The 14,117-nt window shown below is 45.9% G+C and overlaps 1 protein-coding gene across 1 annotated transcript in view; it reads right to left on the bottom strand.

The window, feature by feature from the left end:
* PTGIS (prostaglandin I2 synthase) overlaps positions 1–14,117 on the bottom strand; it is a 42,382-nt gene that overhangs the window by 11,504 nt on the left and 16,761 nt on the right. Inside the window, exon 6 of the mRNA XM_064382903.1 lies at positions 6,987–7,168. Within this exon, the coding sequence (XP_064238973.1) occupies positions 6,987–7,168 (182 nt within the window). The remainder of the gene's footprint in view (positions 1–6,986; positions 7,169–14,117) is intronic.

Here is a 14,117-nt window from a genome sequence, read left to right on the forward strand (position 1 = left end):
GTGGAATGCCAACTAATCTCAATTTGGGGTAAGGTTTTTGTCTGCCACGACTATCCTATTCAATCATAATAATGGAATGTTAAATCATCATTAAATATCATGTTTACCCAGTAATTTCATTACAGACATAATTGCACATGGGCAAAAGGACATATGCACAAAGATAATTATTGCAGTGCTGATATAATAGCAAAAAGCTGGAAACCACCTCCATGTCTATCAAGAAGAGATCGATGAGATAAATGAAGATCCATCCATGGGCTGATGATGCAGGAAGTCATTAAGAAGAAACTGGCTCTATGTGTACTGATGTGGGACTGTAACCAAGACACACGGAAGCACGCAAACAGCAAGGTGCAGGGTGGCAGCTCAGCATGCTGCCATTTGTGTGTTTGTTTAAAGAGAAATACACATGAAGAAGCACAGACCATTGCTTTTTTTTGAGACAAGGTCTTGCTCTGTTACCCAGGCTGAAATTCAGTGGCACAATCATAGCTCACTGCAGCCTTGACCTCCTAGGCTCAAGTGATCCTCCTGCCTTAGCCTCCCAAGGAGCTGGGGCCACAGGCAAGTGATACCCAACTAAGTTTGTTTTTTTTTTTGGTAGAGATGGGGGTCTCCCTATGTAGCCCAGGCTGATCTCAAACTCCTCCTGGCCTCGAGAAATCCTCCTGCCACAGCCTCCCAAAGCACAGACTATCTCTAAGAGACACCAGAAACTGGTAACTGAGGTTGCCTTGGAACAGAAGCTGGGAAGACGAGCATACGGCGGAAGGAGACTGACTTTCCTTGCAAATACCCTTTCACGCTGTTCAGAATTTTTAAATGGACACATTAATTTTAAATGAAACAGAAGACCCCTAGGCTGGAGTGCAGTGCCGTGATCATGGCTCACTGCAGCCTCCACCTCCTGGGCTCAAGTGATCCTCCTACCTCAACCTCCCAAGTAGCTGAGACTACAGACATGCACCACCATGCCTGGCTAATCTTTCTGTTTTTTTGTAAAGATAAGGACTCACTGTGTTTCCCAGGCTGTATCCAAATGATTTCTATAGTGATGTACAATGTCATGAGAAATGTTCATGTTACAATATTAAACCAAATAGGTTAGATTAAAACAACTGCATGATCTTAACCACAGAAGAAAAGCATATGAGGAAAGGCTGGAAAGAAATGCACCAAAGCATCAATGATGGTGAGACAGATTTTGTCTTCTTTAGTGCCCGTGAGGCCATGAGGCCCCACACTCCTCCGCTCAATACTTCCATCACGCAGGCGCCATAATTAGGCCTTTTACTGAAAAGGAAAACGAAGCACTCCCTGGTCACTACCCACTGCCCACCATATAATGGAGGCTCACTGGTATTTGTCAAATAAACATCTGTGACCCTTTAGACCAGGGTTGGAGCCCCAAGACAGCCTGGGAGGTGGGTTGGAAAATCCCTGGACTGAGACCAGACAGAGGTGAGTTCGAATCCCAGCTTCCCACTTTCTGTGACTGTGGGCAGGTCACATTCCCCTTTGGGTCTCAACACTGGGGGTACTGCCACCTCCTGGGTGACCGCAAGGGTCCAGTGAGGCTGAAGCAATCCACATGTGCTGCGCCCAGAGTATGTGCTCAGAAGGGGTTACCCCTTTCCCACCGGCCTCTCCCCTGAATTTGAGAACAAGTCGGGGGGGCCTCGGGCCCTTTCTGAGAGTTCTACCAGCACCTCAAGTCCAGCTGAGACAGCAAGGTCACTTGCTGTCCATCACTTAAATAGCCAGGCGAATGCGGGTGATAAATAATTCAGCACTGGGTTAGCTCAGCGCCAAGGCCATTTTATCTGGCCCAGATGGTCAGATGGGGGCCACCACTCACTAATTACCAAGCAGGAGTGGAACACATGGGTGCTTGGCTATCTCTGCTTGCAGGAAAAAGCTGTGGCAAGTTAAGGAGGTGAGCAAGACCACCTTCCACCCAACTGCACAGATGTGAGTGTGAGCGTGCGTGTGAGTACACGCAGCCGTAAGAGATACTGAATTCGCCACCCTGGAATTTGAGCTCTCGCCCATGGAGCCTTGCCTCTGTTTACTCAGGAAGTTTCTCGTTTGTCCTCATTCCCTCCTACTGCAGCCACAGGCCATGACCCAGCAGTGTTACCTCCTGTTCTAGCTTTCCTGTAAATGGCGGTGGCTGACCTCTGGAAGGCACTGACTGCGGGCCAGAACACACTCTTAATGACTCGCATGCTCCGTTTTATTACCTCCTGACCACACAGCCCATCGGTGGGAGTGGGGGACACCCACTGCCTGAGTCTGCCCTGCACCTGTAACAGCACCCCGCTTTCCTTCACGGAACCACCTCCTCTTAAATCCAAGTCTGTGTGGGTCATCCAGGGCTGACCCATCCTTCCAGACTTCAAGTGTGGCCATGGGACCCAGGCAGAGACACTGAGTGATCCACGCAGAGGGGATGTGTGAGCGGGCTGGGCCAGTGAGTATCAGGCTTGGGAGCTGTACTAGAATTTAGAGGAAGGGGAGCCCTCCTTCACGGGGATTGCTAAATTGCCTGGAGCTGCTGGAGGGTATCATAGCCACCCCCAGGGCAAACCCTCTTAAGATGCAGCCCAGCAGAAGGGAGAGCTGAGGGATGGGGTCACGAATGGTGTTTCTTTTAATTTTTGTGATTTGAAAAATTCCAAGGGAATAAAAGAATATGTGATAACGATGCGTTAGTTTAGGTCATAAATTGTAACAAATGTGCCACTCTGCTGAGGGGCACTGGCGATAGAGACGGAGGCATTGGGAGAAGGGGGATGGGGAGATCCCTGCACCTTTCCTTCAGTTTTGCTGTGAACCTAAACCTGCTTTAAAAATAGAGTCTATTTAAAATGAACAAAAGCCCTACGCGCAGTGTGGGATCCTGGATTGGCTCCTGGAAGAGAAATAGGATATTAGTGGGAAGACGGGGGAAATGGAATGAAGTATGGACTTTAGTTACTAACAATGTTCCAGTGCTGATTCTTAGTCTTGATGAACGTATTGCGGTCATGTAACACCAGGGAAAGCTGGGTGAAGGGTATCTGGGAACTCCCTGTACTATCTTTGCAACTCTTTTATAATCTAAAATTATTTCAAAATAAATCTACTGATGAACAAAACAAAACAAAACACCCAACCCTCTTTACAGATGGTGAAACTGAAGCCCAGAAAAGTGACTTGTTTGAGGTCACACAACTAGTTTAGTGGCAGGTGCGAGATTCCAACCAAGTCTGTCTGACTCTAAATACTGTGGTTTTGCTTTCCACTCTGTTATGAAATGCCTCAAGGATTCTTCCTGATGGTCACTACCTCAGTGCGGCCATCTGCAGGCCCAGCAGCTCCCATGCTCCCCTCCCCTACCTCTCAGGACCACCCAGGAGTTTCCAGGGCTGTGTGGCTGTGGCTGGTGAGGATGTGATGGAGTGAAGACCAAGCCAGATATGGGGAAGGAAGAGAAGGACAGGATGTGACTGATGGAGCTGAGGGAGTCAAGCATCATGACTCTCAGTCCTGGCATTACCAGCATCAGTGAGCTCAGAGCTGGGAGGGAAACCTGTCCTGTGCTTGGAAACTCTCCTCCATCTGCCCCCCCGCATCCCATCCCACCTTCCCTTAGAGCCTCCTCTTCTCCCTGCCTGGGCCTTAGGTCTCTGCCCACAGGGTCCTCCCTGGATGCCCAAGCCTCCCTCTGCCCCTTCCATCACTCTAGCTTTCAGGCTTGGGGGTTCTGGATTCATGGAGCTGTTGTGAAGATCCTAGAGATAAAGTTTGCAAAGTGCTCAACAGGATGCTTGGCCCAGGGTAACTGTTCAGTATCTTTTGAGATTATTATTCCTGACTCATTATCTCTGACCTTACAGCAGCAATCACAGCTACCATTTCTCAGCCTCTCAGCAGCATCTGACTCAGCTTCCCACTCCTGGCTCTCCCCCACCCTCCCTGGCCCCTTCCTCCTCACCTTTCTCAACATTGGAGAGCCCCCGGGATGCCCACTTCTCCACCCACCCTCACCCCAGTATCTCCTTCAGTCCTGAGGCTTTAAACTTCTCTCTGCTGACAACTCTCAAAGGTATATCTCAGCCTGGACCTCAAACTCCAACTCCAGACTGTCTTCTCCAAGTGTCCACTCCTCCTCCTCCATCTCAAATTCAACACACCCAAAGCCAAACCCCCAATCTTCTCCTTGAAACTTGCTCCTCCCACCACCTTCCTCATCTGCCCATGGCCTTGCCATCCTTCCTGTTGCTCAGGCCCAAACCTGGAGTCGTCCTTGATGGCCTCCCCCATGGTCCCATCCAACACCGAATCCTGTTGGCTCTACTTTGGAATATGTTCAGAATCAAACCACCCCCTGACCCTGGCCCAGCACCACACTCTCTTGCCTGGATCCTGCAGTGGCCTCCTCCCTGCTCTCCCTGCCTCTGCTTCCCCCCACTACAGTCTCTTGTCACTGCTGCAGCCAGAATGATCCCTCGAAAGCATAAGACAGACCAGATTTTCCCTCTCTCAGCCCTCAGCAGGTACCTCTCTCACTCAAAGTAAAAGCCAAAGCCCTCCCCAAGGACTACAGGGCCCTCTGTGATCCAGCAGCTCTACCTCCCCATGTCACCCTCAGTCCTGCCTCATGGCCTTTGCACTTGCTGCCCCCTGCCTGCGAGCCTTCACTCTGTATTTACATGGCCCACCCCTCACTTCCTTCAGTCTCTGCTCAGATGTCACCTTTCAGTGAGGCCTTCCTGGACCACCCTATTTAAAATAGCCCCTCCTCACTCCCCTCTGCCGTTCCTTTCTCCTGCTGCACCTCTTCTCCATAGAACACATTACCTCTAATCTTTGTTTTGTATTTCTGAGACAGATTCTTGCTCTGTTGCCCAGGCTGGAGTGTAGTGGTGCGGTCTCAGCTCACTGCAATCTCTGCCTCCCGGGCTCAAGTGATTCTCCTGCCTCAGCTTCCCAAGTAGCTGCGAACACAGGCACCTGCCACCGTGCCCAGCTAATTTTTGTATTTTTAGTAGAGACGGAGTTTCACCATGTTGGCCAGGCTGCTCTCGAACTCCTGACCTTGTGATCTGCCCGCCTAAGCCTCCTGAAGTGCTGCGATTACAGGCATGAGCCATTGTGCCTGACCTAATACATTTTTTTTTTTTTTTTGAGACAGAGTCTCACTCTGTCACCCAGGCTGGAGTGCAGTGGTGCCATCTCGGCTTATTGCAACCTCCACCTCCCCGGTCCAAGTGATTCTCATGCCTGAGCCTCCTGAGTAGCTGGGATTACTGGCATGTGCCACAATGCCCGGCTAATTTTTGTGTTTTTAGTAGGGTCAGGATTTCACTGTGTTAGCTAGGCTGGTCTCAAACTCCTGATCTCAAGTGATCAGGCCGCCTGAGCCTCTCAAAGTACTAGGAATACAGGTGTGAGCCACTATGCCTGGCCTCTAATACATTTTAGATGCTTACTTGTTTGTTTATTTGTTTATTTATTTATTTATTTTTAAGACAGGGTCTCGCTATGTCACCCAAGCTGGAGTGCAGTGGCACAATCATGGCTCACTGCAGCCTTGACTTCCCAGGCTCCAGCAGTACTCCTACCTCAGCCTCCCAAGTAGCTGGGATTATAGGTGCGTACCACCACGTCCACCTTGTTTACAAAAAATAAAGTATTTTTTGTAGAGATGGAGTGTTGCTACGTTGCCCAGGCTGGTCTTGAACTCCTGGCCTCAAATGATGTTCCTGCCTAGCCTCCGAAAGCATTGGGATTACAGCTATGTGTTTATTAATTGTCTATCTATCTTTTTCCACCAAAATGCCACCTCCCTAAAGGCAGAGATTTTTGTCTGTTTTGCTCACTGCTCTATCCCCAGCTTCTACAATGAGGCTTGGCACACAGTAGGCGCTCTAAATGTTTGTTGAAGATGTTTATTGAGCACTTGTTACCTGCAAGGCATAGTTACAAAACTGCACGTGTATCATGCCTCCCTCCTTTCATCTTCACAAGCATGTCTTGAAGCAGGTGCTGCCATCCCCGTTTTACAGATGAGTAAACCGAGGTGCTCAGAAGTTAAGTGACTGACTTGCCAGGAAGTGTCAAAGTCAGGACTCAAATCCAGGCAGGGAGGTCATGGAGCCTGCGCCAGAAACTCCTGGGCCAAGTACCCTCTTGGCTCTGCTCCCAAAAGGCTCTTGAAAAGTTTTCCCACCTGCCTGAATTCTGGACGCTGTCAACGACTCAACCTCAGAGGACATCTTGTCCCCAGCTCCTGCCCAGCTCTCCTGACCCTGCCAAAGGCTGTTCCCTGGCCTTAATGCCACTTGAGCCCCTCAGTCAGCATCCAGTTTTGCTGACACAGGTCATTTCCACAAGGGGTTCTGGGGACAGTCTGGAGCTCCGAGTCATCTCTGCACATAAATATGTTATTAGGCACTGATGTGGGGACAACTGCCAGTTAATCCCAGCCCCCACCCCTTGCCAGTCTCTGCCTGCAAGGACAGTTAATGGCTCTGAGAGGAAACTAAAAATAAGCTGCAAGTCGATGGGAGAGGAATTACCCAGAAATGTCAGCCTGTGCAACTGTCACTGTCGAAGTGGGGCCAAGAGGAAGATGGGGGGCTTGGAGATCAGGAGTGAGGCAGGAACCAGACCTGGAGCCCTGCACCATCCAAGGCTGCCCACTTTCTTTCACTCCAATATCTGGCCCATGACCAAATCCACTGGCTCTGTCTTCCTGAAATTTCCAAAATCTATCCACGTCCTCATCACCTCCATGGCCGCCACCTGATCCTGTCACCACCGTTTCCTCCTTGGTGACCTGTTTTTGCTTTTGCCCCCAAGATCCTGTCCCTCCTCTGCTTGGAACTCCCCTAGGCCCCCATCTCACTCAGAGAAAAATCCCAAGTCCTCACTTATGAGGACCCACGAGGCCCTCAATCACAACCACACATGCACACTCGCACACTCACGCCCACCTGTGTGGCCCACAGCTGCAGCACCAGGGCCCGTGCCTGCATCTCCTCTGATACACCCATCTCCTCCAGGTGCAGCAGGTAACTCTCCAGCCATTTGCTCCGGTGGGCCCTTGTGGCCAGCCTGGCTGGGGACAGCAGCTTCCACAGGTGACTTTTGACACTGGACATGTGGTCCTTGTCTCCTGCAGGGGCAGAGCACAGAGTAGGGGTTACAGATTTAACATCCTACCCAGGGCTGGCCAGGCATGACCTCCTATGAGGCCAAGGGTCTTCTGAATGTCACTCTTTGAGGGTGGGGAATTCCTGTGGGAAAGAAGCTGCAGGGACAGGCCTGCAGTGGGAAGCCCTTTCAATACCAACTTGCTTATTATCTGTCTTACCCCCAGTAGAAGGCAGCAAGGGGTCTTGTCTCCTGCAGGTGGAAGCCCTATTTCAATCACCTCTATGTCCCCAGCACCCGGCCTGCAGTGGGTGTTCAATAATTAAATATGCATTGCATTAGTCTGTTTTCATGCTGCTAATAAAGACATACCTGAGACTGGCTAATTTATTTATTTATTTTAAAAAGTGGTTTAATGGACTCAGCATTCCAGGTGGCTGGGGAGGTCTCGTAATCATAGTGGAAGGTGAAAGGCACATCTTACATGGCGGCAGACAAGAGAAAATGAGAGCCAAGCAGAGGGGACACCACTTATAAAATCATCAGATCTCATGAGACTTATTCACTACCGGGAGAACAGTATGGGAACCACCTCTATGATTAAATTATCTCCTGCCGGGTCGTTCTCATGATATGTGAGAATTATGGGAGCTACAATTCAACATGAGATCTAGCTGGGGACACAACCAAACCATATCATACATTAGGTAAATGGCATTTCTTTCCAGGGCAGGAGAAGGAACACTAAACCCTGAGCAGCATTCTCCCTCCCCAGGGTCCAACTCCAGAGCAATGTTAGCCCATGTGCTCGAGGAGGAGGCCACTGTGAGCAGGCTTAGCACAGCAGCAATCCCAGAAAGACAGCAGCAATCCCAGAAAGACAGCAGCAATCCCAGAAAGACAGCAGTAATCCCAGAAAGACAGCAGCAATCAGAGAAAGACAGCAGCAATCAGAGAAAGACAGCAGCAATCAGAGAAAGACAGCAGCAATCCCAGAAAGACAGCAGCAATCCCAGAAAGACAGCAGCAATCAGAGAAAGACAGCAGCAATCAGAGAAAGACAGCAGCAATCAGAGAAAGACAGCAGCAATCCCAGAAAGACAGCAGCAATCCCAGAAAGACAGCAGCAATCAGAGAAAGACAGCAGCAATCCCAGAAAGACAGCAGCAATAAGAGAAAGACAGCAGCAATCAGAGAAAGACAGCAGCAATCCCAGAAAGACAGCAGCAATAAGAGAAAGACAGCAGCAATCAGAGAAAGACAGCAGCAATCCCAGAAAGACAGCAGCAATCCCAGAAAGACAGCAGCAATCCCAGAAAGACAGCAGCAATCCCAGAAAGACAGCAGCAATCCCAGAAAGACAGCAGCAATCCCAGAAAGACAGCAGCAACAACCTAATTGACCCTCCAGGGAGGGCAGATGGATCTGGAGTCTCAAACTCAACTCACTCCAGTGAAAACAAATCAAGTAAAAGAGAGAGGGGACCAGAAAGGGGCCATGGTACTTGGCCCACTGACCAGCCCTTGGCAGGAGAGAGAAACTCGCCCCAGCATGGCCAGAGGACCTGTGCTTTCAAGAAAGCTAACAATCCAGACAATTATGTATAACCTTCTGATGTTTTCTAAGGTTAACATCCAAGTAAAAAGTTTTTAATCACTGCGCAGACCACAAAAGCATCTCTGAAGGTCAACTATAGCCCACAGATCACTAGTGTGCAATCACCATGAAACAGACAATGGTGTGTGTATGTTCTGGAAAAACCATACAGCAGTGAAAGTGAATTAGCTCATTTTACATACAGACACAGAGACTTCCCAAGGGCAGACTGGCAAGGGGATAAAGCCGGGCACTGAAGAATAATACTATTTAGATATTGTTTTCTTTTCATTTCTTTTTTAAAAAATATTTTTGTGAACGATACATGAGACAGTATATATTGTTTTTAAAACTCCAAGGTAATGCTATTTATATGCATAAATATATAAAGTTTAAAATAAAAATATAAAATATAGAATTTGGTTTTCTCCAAAGTCACCCCTTGGAAAAGCGAGTCACCTTGGATTGCTCCAAAGTTTCAAAGTGCTGGAAACTCCTTCACTGACTCTTTTGAACCGTGTTTCAGGAAGACTCGTCCCACCAGTGATTCTAAACCTGGCTGCACATCACAGGGCGTTTGAAAGGGTGGGAAATGTAGGCTATGGATTTTTTCTTTTTAAGTATCTTGGCTTCATTTTCAAACAATATGCTGAATATGTTTAACTTTTAGACTTCAACTTAAGCTCATTGTTTTACATTAAAATGAATGTCACCATTTCGGGTGACATTTCAATGTAAAGCAATAAGCTTAAGTGTTCAACTGAAATACATTATCTTCCTATGTTTCCCAACTTTTCAGGCTCTCTGAAGAATTACCTGGGAGCTCTTAAATCTCTGGATGCCCAGGTGCCAACCCCTGGGCAAACTGATCACATCAGAATCATGTGGGTGGAAACTGAACATCCAGAGATTTAAACAGGTGCCTGTAGGGCACAGGCAGTGTTGAAACCACCTCAGTTGATGCAAACTCTGGATACTTCTAAGCATGAGCTGATGAGTTGGCTAAAAAACAAGAGGCAAAGAAATTTAACACAGCTTTAGAAATAACTAGCATTCTTTGAGGTCTGACCACATAGCTGCAATCTTGAGTATCATTGTAAACATAGTGTTTAAGGATGACTTTAAAAAGCAAGGCAGGACCATTCTCCACTTTTCCCCTGTGCCTAGAGCAGTTCTGAGTACATAGGAGGTACTCAATATTTGCAGAATAAATGAACAATGAAGCAAAAAAAGGTAATGCAGTACAAAAATACAGCTGACAGAATGTGAGAAAATATTTGCAAATAATATATCTGATAAGGGTCTATCACCCAAAATATATAAAAGAACTTGTACAACTAAACAACAATTAAAAAAAAAACCTGATTAAAAAATGGGCAAAGGACTTGAACAGATACTTCTCCAAAGAAGAGATACAAACGGCTGATCAACACATGAAAAGATGCTCAACACCATTAGTCATTAGAAAAATGCATATCAAAGCCACAGTGCAATACCACTCACAACCATGAGGATGGCTGCTAGCTAAAAAACAGACAATAAGTGATGCTGAGCACCTGGAGAAACTGGACCCCTCATGCATTGCTGGTGGGAATGTCAAATACTGCAGTTGCTGTGAAAAAAGAGTTTAGCAGTTCCTCAGAAAGTGAAAGAAAGAATTGCCATATGATCCGGGAATTCCAATTCTAGGTATGTACCCCAAAGAACTGAAACCAGAGTCTCAAACAGACACTCGAGTACCAGTGTTCACAGCAGCATTATTCACAGTTGCCAAAAGGTAGAAACAACCCACGTGTTCATTGATAGGTGAATGGATAAACAGAATGCAAGATATACATGCAACGTATTATTATTCAGCCTTAAAAAGGAATGAAATTCTGACACATATGCCAGGCTTGGTGGCTCACGCCTGTAATCCTAGCGCTTTGGGAGGCCAAGGTGGGCAGATTTCCTGAGCTCAGGCATTAGAGACCAGCCTGGGCAACATGGCGAAACCCTGTCTCTACTAAAATACAAAAAAAAAAAAAAAAAAAAAAGCCTGGCATGGTGGTGTGTACCTGTAATCCCAGCTACGCAGGAGGGTGAGGCAGGAGAATTGCTTGAACCCAGGATGTGGAGGTTGCAGTGAGCCGAGATCACACCACTGCACAGCCTGGGTGACAGAGCAAGACTCTGTCTCCCCCCGCCCAAAAAAAAGAAAAGAAAGGAAAACAAAAAAAGAAATTCTGACAAATACTACAACATGAAAGAACCTTGAAAATATTATGCTAAGTGAAATAAGCAGACACAAAAGGACAAATATTGTATGATGTCCCTTATATGAGATTCCTAGAGCAAGAAATTCAGAGACAGAAGAGAAGATACGATGGGCTGGGAGGAGAGGCAGGTGGGGAATTATGGTTTAATGGGCACAAAGCTTTTGTTTAGGATCATGAAAACTTTCTGGAAATAGATAATGGCATGGTTATGCAACTTTGTGAATGTATTTACTGCCACTGAATTGTACAATTAAAATGGTTAAAATAGTATATTTTATGTTATATATTATTTTACCACAATTTTTTAAAAAGGTCAAATGAACGTCATTTGGCAAATGAGTCAAAGATAGTGTTGTATAATAAAGAATTTGAATTCCGGCTGGGCATGGTGGCTCACACCTGTAATCCCAGCATTTTGGGAGGCCAAGGTGGGCAGATCACCTGAGGTCAGGAGTTTGAAACCAGCCTGGCCAACATGGTGAAACCCTGTCTCTATTAAAATACAAAATATTAGCCTGGCATGGTGGTGGGCACCTGTAATCCCAGTTACTCAGGAGGCTCAGGCAGGAGAATCGCTTGAACCCAGGAGGTGGAGGTTGCAGTGAGCTGAGATGGAGCCACTGCACCCCTACCCCAGTCTGGGTGACAGAGCGAGACTCCATCAAAACAAAAAGAATTTGAATTCCAAGGTTTCAGTTACCCATGGTCAACCATGGTCCAAAAATATTAAACGAAAAATTCCGGACATAAACAGTCATAAGTTTTAAATAACATGCTCTTCTGAGTAGTGTGTTGAAATCTTGTGTCATCCTGCTCTGTCCTGCCTGGCAAAAAACACAGGATAAAAATATAGCAGTGGGCAGGGTGCAGTGGCTCACTCCTGTAATCCCAGCACTTTGGGAGGCCAAGATGGACAGATTACCTGAGGTCAAGGGTTTGAGACCAGGCTGGCCAACATGGTGAAACCCATCTCTACCAAAAATACAAAAATTAGCTGGGCATGGTGGCAGGCACCTGTAGTCCCAGCTACAGAGGCTGAGGCAAGAGAATCATTTGAACCCAGGAGGCGGAGGTTGTAGTGAGCTGAGATTACACCACTGCACTCCAGCCTAGACAACAGAGCAAGACTCTGTCTCAAAGACAAAAAATATATAGCAGTGATTAGATTGTGGATCAAATCAGTTTACATTTGTATGTCCCTTAGAGCAGTGCAGGGGACACACTAAGTTCCTTCCCCAAGATTTATCTATTGCTATGATATATTGTTAGGACAAAGCAAAGTGCCAGCAACCACGTGTTTAGTGCATTTGTGGAAAAAGAGAAAAATAAGAATATAGTCACATTCACTTGCACTTGTATGAATGAACTCTAGAAGGATCTATTCGAAACTAATAAAATTAGTCAATTACTAGCAGTGGGAATTGGTGGAAGGGGTGTGACAAGAAAAGGAAGGAGACTTACCGCTGTTATTAATTTTTTCCAGCCTAACTGAGGTATAATTGACAAATGAAAATTCTAAGTTGTATGACATGATGCTTTGATATACACATATGGTGTGAAATGATTGTCACAATCAAACTAATTAGTATATCCATCACCTCACATAGTTACATGCACACTGGTGACAGTGTGTAACTTAAGATCCACTCTGGCAGTAAATTTCAAGTATACAATACATTGTTATTAACTGTGGTCACCATTTTGTATATTAGGTCTTCAGAATGTATTCATCTTGTAACTCAGAGTTTATAGCCTCAACCAGTATGTCCTCATTTCCCCATCTCCTGAGCCCTGGTAACCACTATTCTACTCTGTTTTTCTGAATTTGACTTTTTTAGCTCCCACATATCGATGACATCATGCAGTATTTGATTTTCTATGTCTGGCTTATTTCACTTACAATAATGTCCTCCAAATTCATTCATATTGTTACAAATGGCAGGAGTATCCTTTTTATGGCTGAATAACATTCTATCATGTATTTACATACACAGTAGTCCTGTCTTAGCCGCAGTTTCACTTTCCAAGGTTTATTTCCATTCCTAATTATTTCAATATTGAAGTTGACAAAAAAAATCAAAAAAAGACAAAATTTTAAAAACCTCCCCACTGGGGAAACAGAGGCTTGCCGTCTACTTTGGATTCCAGCACAATTTGTTGTTTGGTTGGTTTTTTCCTTTTGAGACAAGGTCTCGCTCTGTCTCCCAGGCTGTAGTGCAATGGTGTAGTCCTGGCTTACTGCAGCCTCAACCTCCTGGGCTCAAGTGATCCTGCCACCTCAGCTTCCTGAGTAGTTGAAACTACAGGTGTAAGCCACCACACCTGGCTAATCTTTTAATTTTTTTTTTTTTTTTTTTGTAGAGACAAGGTCTCTTTATATTGCTTAGGCTAGCCTCAAACTCCTGAACAAAAGTGATCCTCCTGCCTTGGCCTCCCAAAGTGCCAAAGTGCTGGATTACAGGTGTGAGCCACTGTGTGCAGCCTCGTGCTGTATTTTAATGCGTGCATAAAGGCCAAGTGTTGCTCTGAGCAACAGAGTGGCCACAAGCCCCAGGAGGTTACAGAGCATTTGAAATGGGGCAGGCTTGAATGCAGCCATGTTTAATATAGGGTAAGGTAGACACTGGATTCCAGAGTCAGCATGAGAAACAAAATATAAAATATCTCATTAATAATTTTTAACATTGTTTGCCTGCTGAAATGCTAATAATATTTTAGATATATTGGCTTAAATAAAATGTGTTATTAAAATCGATTTCACCTCTTTATTTTTCTTTTTTAATGTGTCTAATAGAAAATTTTTAATTACAAATGTGATTCATAGGATATGTCTATGTACAGTACTGTTCTAGAAGGATAACACCAAACTGATAGCAATAGTTACCTGGGGACAGATTTAGAGGGAATGTGGTCAAAGGGAATTTTCCTTTTTGTAATATTTGACTTTTTTTTTTTACAAAAGTCAGGGGAGCCCAGTTAAGAGGCCAAGCACTGTAGCAGAGTGCCTGACCTTGAACAAGTCACCTCACCTCTCAGCACCTCAGTTTTCTTGTCTGTAAACCAGGATAATAAAAGTACCCACCACACAGGGTAATATACAGATCGAATGCATTAACA

The sequence above is a fragment of the Aotus nancymaae genome, unplaced genomic scaffold, assembly GCF_030222135.1.
Source record: "Aotus nancymaae isolate 86718 unplaced genomic scaffold, 86718_ANA_hifiasm-v0.15.2.pri h1tg000029l, whole genome shotgun sequence".
Lineage (NCBI taxonomy): Eukaryota > Metazoa > Chordata > Mammalia > Primates > Aotidae > Aotus > Aotus nancymaae.